This window comes from Molossus molossus, unplaced genomic scaffold (genome assembly GCF_014108415.1).
Source record: "Molossus molossus isolate mMolMol1 unplaced genomic scaffold, mMolMol1.p scaffold_m16_p_18, whole genome shotgun sequence".
NCBI classification, from domain to species: domain Eukaryota; kingdom Metazoa; phylum Chordata; class Mammalia; order Chiroptera; family Molossidae; genus Molossus; species Molossus molossus.
Window position 1 is genome coordinate 32,365,036 of NW_023425353.1, and position 7,353 is coordinate 32,372,388.

At 52.6% G+C, this 7,353-nt stretch overlaps 1 protein-coding gene across 1 annotated transcript in view; it reads right to left on the reverse strand.

Annotated features, from left to right (window-relative positions):
- The window catches only part of ESYT3 (extended synaptotagmin 3), a 42,482-nt gene extending 37,501 nt beyond the window's left edge, over positions 1-4,981 (reverse strand). Inside the window, exon 1 of the mRNA XM_036267253.1 lies at positions 4,646-4,981. Within this exon, the coding sequence (XP_036123146.1) occupies positions 4,646-4,981 (336 nt within the window). The remainder of the gene's footprint in view (positions 1-4,645) is intronic.
- Between the last annotated feature and the right edge of the window lie 2,372 nt (positions 4,982-7,353).

Genomic DNA, 7,353 nt, shown 5'->3' on the forward strand with positions numbered 1-7,353 from the left:
CCAGTGAATGACCATTGACTCCAAGTCCAGACCTGCCACATCACATCAGTCCCCCACCCCCAGCAAGTTCACAAGGGTTAATTGCCCCTAACAAGGGCCAACTGATTGCTATCAGCGGGCAGAAGAGCTGGCCTGGCCAGACCTGAGACCAGAGACAAAGTTTTCCCTCTCTCCACCTGGTCTCAGGCCCTCATCCCCCAAACACCTCCCACCTGACCTGGAGCCAGGCTAGACTCTCATCAACTCCCCCCTCACACCAGTCTACTCATGGCAGGGGCTCAACAAACATCCGATCAACAATCCAATCAGCCACCTGAGCACTGGTCAAGGGCTTGATGAATAATCATCATGCACACAGCCATGAAGATCCATCCGCTGCACAAGTCCAGGAGTGCGGCCTGCACAGCCTCCACCAGGGCCATGCCACCGAGGTGGGGGCAGAGGAACAGCCAAGGTTACCCCAGGAGGGTCTCGAGGAGGCCAGAGCAGGGAGGAGTGGCACTGGAAGTCAGAAGGGAAGTGGTTTCTCAATCCCGTGGACCTCCAGGAGAGGCCCAGGCAGAGCCAGGGCTCAGGGGACGTCTCTGGACAGACCGGCTCTGCACACCTCTTACTCGCTCCACCCTCTGCGGTTATCCTGCTCAGAGGCACACATTTGCTGCTTGGACGCTTGGGAATGAGTTTCATAGTAGGAAAAGGCAGGGTTAGGAGGCCTGGGAAATTGAGAACAGAGCGACAGCCCCCACGGAGCCCTCAATCATGCCTGGCTCTGAACAGCAGGATTTCTGACACCCACCTCACCACAGCTGTGTGCGGACACGGCTGTCAGGGCTGCGGCTACATGAGGGGTGAGCTGGGAGTCCACCAACTCTGCAGCACCAAGGACTCCACTCCTGCCCCTACACTGTCCCCACCGTCCCCAGCCCTGGAAGGGAGGGCTGACTGAGGCAGCTCTTAATTCCTTCAAAAACAGACCTGAAAGCTGTGTGAGAAGTATTCAGTCCACACGGCAGCCATTCCTCGGGCCAGGGCATGAGTAGTGGAGGTGCTCGGCCACAGTCACGGGAGGGGGGGGCGTCCACAGGTCCTTCCCTCACAGCCCCTTTCAAGGCTGACGCATCCCTTCTTGAAGCTACTACGTCTTCCATGGGAGAGAACCAGGGGAGGAGCAGGAGGGCTGTCTGAAGTGTGACCAGAAGCACACTCCTTTTACAGGTGGGGACAACAAAACCCAACAAGGGAAAACGATGCCTAAGATCACCAGGAGGCAGCAGCTCGGGCAGTGTGTTGAGAAGTCTAACAGGGCAGAAAAGGCCACTTGATTGAGAACTAACCGCCGTGTCCTTGGCAGGAGAGAGTGATGGCATCTCTGCTCAGCTCAACTTGGCCTGGCGTCCACCCCTCCCAGGGGCCTGGTGGAAGTCAGAACGAGGTGCGTTCTCCGAGCAGCACACAGTTTGACCGGAAGTCAGAACGAGGTGCGCTCTGCGAGCAGCACATAGCTTGACTGCTTGACCGAGGAGCAGCAGGTGGGCGGGGGTGCACCCCCCACTCCCCAGGTGTTCTCCAGGGGATGACCTGCACAATAGCAGCCACATCCCAGGCCCTGGAGACCCTCAGCTTGTCTTCAATCCCCTGACTACTGGTTTGTCAGGTTAATTTGTAAAAATATTTCTTGGTATCAAAAGAAGTTATGAGATATCAATCCCACTTCTATGCAAGGATATCAGTTCTTAAAATAGGCAAAGCAGCACACTGCAAGGTTCGTGTGTAAGGATAGACACGCCTGTGCTCTAAAATCACGGGCCAGGGCACACTGCCCCCACCGTACCCGAGTCAGGCCTCTCCGTCTTCGTAAACAGTGTGAGTGCCTCAGCAGGCAGAGAGGACAGAAGAAGCTTCAGCCGAGCAGGTCCCAGGTTTTCCACATCATCCTCCACTTGTAACCTTCATGAGGTGGGTCAGAAAGCCCACATTTCCAGCTGGGTGCATGCTCCGCACAGGAGTTCACATGGACGACCAACCTCCCCAGACTTGCTTTTTATTTGGATTCCTAAACTCAGTAATGGGCGCCCAGCTCCCCAAATCAGAGGTGCCCTGGAAGACTCCTGGACCCCTCCTTCACCAGACTTTAGAGGCCACCAAGCACCTAGAGTCCCACCCCGCACACCTCTCATCCCCTCCTCGTGGGACCATTGCTAGCCTCTTGGCTCAAATCAATTTTTCAACTGGTCTCTTTCCTCCAGCTTCACTCCTCCCTCCACGCTGCACTGACAGAACTTTTCTAAAACCTTCCACAGGCACCTTGCAGCCTTCAGAATCAGGCCGACCTCCATCAAGCCTGCCCCTGTCACTCAGCCCCTATACCACATGCTCCAGCTAGGCCAAGCCACCCATACTCCCTCATATACTGGCCTTGCCACCCCATGCTGGGCTCGCAAGCCTCCTCTGCTGGGACACCCAGGGCAGCAGCTGCCTCAATCCAAAAGGCTACCAGGCCCTGGCCCTGCCACTGGCCGGCCCCGCCAGCCAGGAGAGTCTGAAGAACGCAGGCTGAGGCCAGGCCTTCCCAGGACTCTGCCCAGCAAGCAGGAGGCTGTAGTCGGGACAGTCTGATATGGACTGATAAGTAAAACAGGACACAAGAAGGTACCTCCTGGGTGTTCACCTCAAAAACCATACCCCAGGCCTGACACAGTTGGATGTTAGGACACCCAGAGGAAGGTGATGGTGTGTCCCCTAGCAAAAGGGCAGTCTAGGGCAGGAGGCAGATGGATAGTAGGTAACCGCCATAGAGATCTTAGGGAATCTGGAGACAGAAGTCTGAACAGGATCTAGTCAGGGGCACAGACCTGTGTTTAGACACAGCTATATGTTTAGAGGCCTCCCTAATATAAGGGGCAGAAGGAAGGGCTGTCACTTGGTGAGGTCTCACAGGTCCACCCTCATGGCCTGAGGCTACCATGAGGAGGGAGGGATCACAACAAAGGTCTGACAGGCCACCTGGGTCCCCTCAATAGTGAGCATGGGTTGCACAGGTCTGGGCCTGTTCCCTGGGTCCACACCTTAAGGACCACAATCCCCCATAGAATGACTTAGATGACCAAGGTTAGCAGGAGACGGGTCCCAAACACTGACCTCCATGGCTGCTATCCTGGGACAGTGGTCAGTGTGTCTTTTTATTGCAACCTTTAGCAGCAAAAGTCTTTGGCCCCAATATACATAAACCTACTTGCAAAGCTTTACGGTCAATCCATATATTAAATATTAGTAAGTGTTATGGGCTGAATTGTGTCTCCCAAAATTCATATGTTGAAGTTCTAACCTCTAATACCTTAGAATGTGACTGTATTTGGAAACAGGGTTTTTATAGGGGTGATTCAATTTAAAATGAAGCCATTAGGGGGCCCCAATCTAATCTGACTGGTGACCTTATAAGATGACGAAATTTGGACACAGATATGTACACAGGGAAGACCAGCCATCTACAAGCCAGGAGGGAGGCCCCAACATCTTGATCTAGATCCATTCATGGTGCCTGATGCCAGCACTAGCAAACCAATGCTGTAAGCCTTCAATTCTCTTTTTTAAACATAAACAGCTCTTTCTAATATTTTCTTCTCGCCCTTCATTGAATGCTACTGTCACGGGTGGATGCAAGGAGCCTCACTGGATTTTAGAGTGCAGGCCCCAAGCCAGAGGAAATGAGGGGTCTGATGGCCACTGGCCATCTCTTATGGTGGGCCTGAGTCTATCTGGGAGAAATTAGAGAAGCCCGGAGCCCCCAGTACCTAGAGAGGTAGGTTTGCCACAGACCAAGCCTTGCCAGGGTTTCCCAAACTCACTTGATCATAAGACTCACCGGGGTGCCTCAGTCCCACCTGGGAGTTGTGAGGTGAGACCCAGGATCTGTTTTCGTTAAGTGGGCCAGGTGATTCTCAGTACCAGAAGGGTTTGAGAAACCATAGTCCTGGCCATTCCACACCAGGAGATAAGTGTGCAGTTGTAGAGGGAATCAGGGAACGTGAATGTGTGAGTGTGTGTGCATCTGGGCATGTCTGAGCATCCCTACCAGGCAGAGGGAGGGAGAGAAGTTGGTGACCCAGTCCCGTCAGCCTCTCCCCTGACCCCTCTCAGCCCCATTGCCGCGCTACCGTCTCTAGCTCTGCCCCTTCCCTCCGTCCCGACCTCTGCTGAAGGCAACTAGTCTGCGGTTTCCGTCACCGTATTTGTCGATCAGTGTTGCGCCCTGCATTCTTTCTTTGAATCAACAGGCGGGTGGGAAAAAAATGCCCTCTGCTTCCCTCCTGAGTAACTACAGCGTCCCAGACGCCCTTGTTTTTCTCCTGGGTGTGGCCCGCCCATGACTTTTCTCCCAGGCTCTGGGACCTTAAATGAAATCCAGGTTCCCTCTCTCAGCGCAGCCGAACCGTAGGCGGGGATGAGAATGATGGACGCGAGGGGCACGGTCACCGCCCCCAGGGTTGGTGAGCCTGCTGCGGTGGGGAACCAGGTGTGCGGATCACCTGGCTTCTGCCCTCCTCGGGTCCACGTGTCCCAGCTCCCCAGGGGACCAGAGATTCCTTCCGCACCTTCAAGGGCATTGACCCCACCCCCGACCCCCGCCCGGCTCGGCCCCGCTCACCCAGGCTGGCAGGTGCTGGCCCAGCAGCTCGCGGCTGATGAACTGGCGTTCGTTGTCCAGGAATTCGAAGGCGGCCGCCAGGCGCCCAAGCTTCCCGCGGCGGTTCCTGCGCCACCACATCCACAGCAGAGCGCCGAGCAGCAGCCAGATTATGTTGAGCCCCAGGTAGCCGGCTAGGTAGACGGGCACCAGGTAGAATAGTACGCGCGCCAAGAAGGAGTAGAGCTCGGGCAGCAGCTGGCTGGACAGGCGTGGCTCGGGGCCCGGCGCGTGCTGCTTTCCTCGGGCGCCGGGAGCACCAGGCGCGCCAGGGGCGCAGGGCTCCTCCGCTTGCATCTCGTCGGCGCCGTCCTGCTCTTTCCAAAATCTTCTTCACTTGAGCTGAGGTCCGCGCGTCCCGACGCCCGAGCACATCTGTCCTCCAACCGCAAGGACCTGACCGCCAATCCGCACCTGCCCTGCGGACTCGCCGGCGCCGTCTGGGCACTCGGAGCTCGGGTTTCCTGCAGCGCGTCCGGCCGCCGGGCCTGGGAATACCCGGCGGACAGCGCCTCTCAGCTCCCAGCCCGCCGCTGAGGGTTTCTCCGCCCCCAGGGGCGGGTCTAGTCGGAAGAGGGCGGAGTCAGGCCCAGGCGCAGGCTCAAGTCTGCGTCTAAAAATGATCCATTTGGCAAAGGCGTCTTCGGACCTCCACATCCCGCGCAGGCGTCAGCGGAGGGAGCGGTTGCAACACCCAATTAGAGCCCAGGGTGGACCAGGTGCTGCCCCAGGCAGTATATGATTCACCGAGGTATGTGGACAAATGGCTTGTCATAGATAAACATCACCTAAAACCTGTTTCCTACACCCTGTCTTCAACAGACACTCTAGTATAGACTCTTAATTGGGCAATCGAGGGCCTCCCAGCACCAGAGTGACCTGATCCTGTGTCTGAGCCCTCTAAGTGACCTCTAGAGCCCTATCCCCTTTTTAGCATCTATAAAACTTAGACCTAGCCCCCACTCCAACCTGGCTGAGCTCAGGGATCCTCCACACCACCCTCTGCTCCTCACTCCCCACCCTCTGTGCGGGTGTTATTTTGGATCTTCATGCCTTGCATCATCAGACCAGGACTTTCTGAGGGCCAGGCCAGTCGTACTCATCATCTCTGGAGTGACCAGCACTACAAGTGAGGGGAAAATGACAACAGAAACGATAAGCAAGCCCTAGGGAGCTTGGGGGTCAGTTGTGAAGCCCAGGGTATCTAATCCTCTGTGAATGATCAGAGCAGGTGGAGACAGTAAATCTCCAGGACTGCAAAGAATAAATGTCTTGTTTTAAGCCACCTAGTTTGTGGTACTTTATTTTGGCAGCCCTTGGAAACTAAAACAGTCACCACTGATTAAGTGACACTATTGTAGGCACAAGAGATTCAGAGTGGACAGAATAGACCAGATCTCTGCTCTCACAGAACTGCTATTCTAGTGGGAAAAGACAGACCACAAACAATCTTAGAGCAAGAAAATGACAGGTAAGGAAAAGTGCTATGAAGACAATGCAGTAAGTGGTGTGAGAGAATGATGGGCCTGGGGTAGAAGGCTGTTTTAGGGTGATTTGGAAAGTCACATTTGAGTTGAGACCTACAGAAAAAAGAAGACTAAAAGTGTATATACAATTTCATCTTTAAAAACAAAACCAAAAACGTAATTATCTCACAAAAGCATCTCTCCTTTGGAATAGAAAGATAAATAACCTCTGCTATGTAGATATCACTAGCTGTACTCTTGCATTTCCTTGTAGGTGTAGAGTAATGTTCTTTGTGCCTGCCCTCTCCATCGAACTGGGATTTCCTCAAGGGCAGCAGCTCTATCTGTGACATCTTACATTCTCAGTGCCCAGCACAGAGACTGGCATGCGGGTGGAGGTGAGAGAGTGCTGGGTAAGAGCAGGGTCTTTGTAATTAATTTCCCTGAGTTTAAATCTAGATGTAATCACTTACTGACTCCAGGAAAGGTCTGTAGCTTCTCAGCAGTTTGGTTTCCTCATCTGTAAAATGGAGATCATAGTAATACTTAAATCATAGGGTAGTTATGAGGATTAAGTAAGACATTGTGTGTATAAACTGTACAGCCAGATGGGGAAGTTGTCAAGGAAAACTTTACTTTTTTGTCTGGCTTGTTTGAGTTTTACAGAAAGAATGTATTTGTACATCATCTGTATACATTAAAAATTGTGATAAAATACAGGTGATATTTACGATCTTAGCCAGTTTAAGTGCACATCTCAGTGGTATTAAATACATTCATATTGTGCAACCATCATACCATCATCTCTTCATCTTGCAAAATGGAACCTCTTTACTCATTAAATACTAACTACCTAAACTTCTCTGCCCCCTTCCCCTGCTCACCCCCATTCTACTTTCTGTCTCTATGAATTAGACTGTTTTAGGGACCTCATATCAGTGGAATTATACAGTGTGTGATTTTTGTTACGGTTTATTTCACTTAGCATAACGTCCTCAGGTTCATAATAATCCTGAATAATAATCCATTCTATGTATAGACCACATTTTGCTTATCCATTCATCTATCAATGGACAGGAGATATTTCTACATTTTGGCTATTGTAAATAATGTGGTTATAAACATGCAAGTACAAATATCTTTTTGAGACCCTGCTTTCAATTTTGGGGCTTATATACCCAGAAGTGGAATTTCTGGATTATA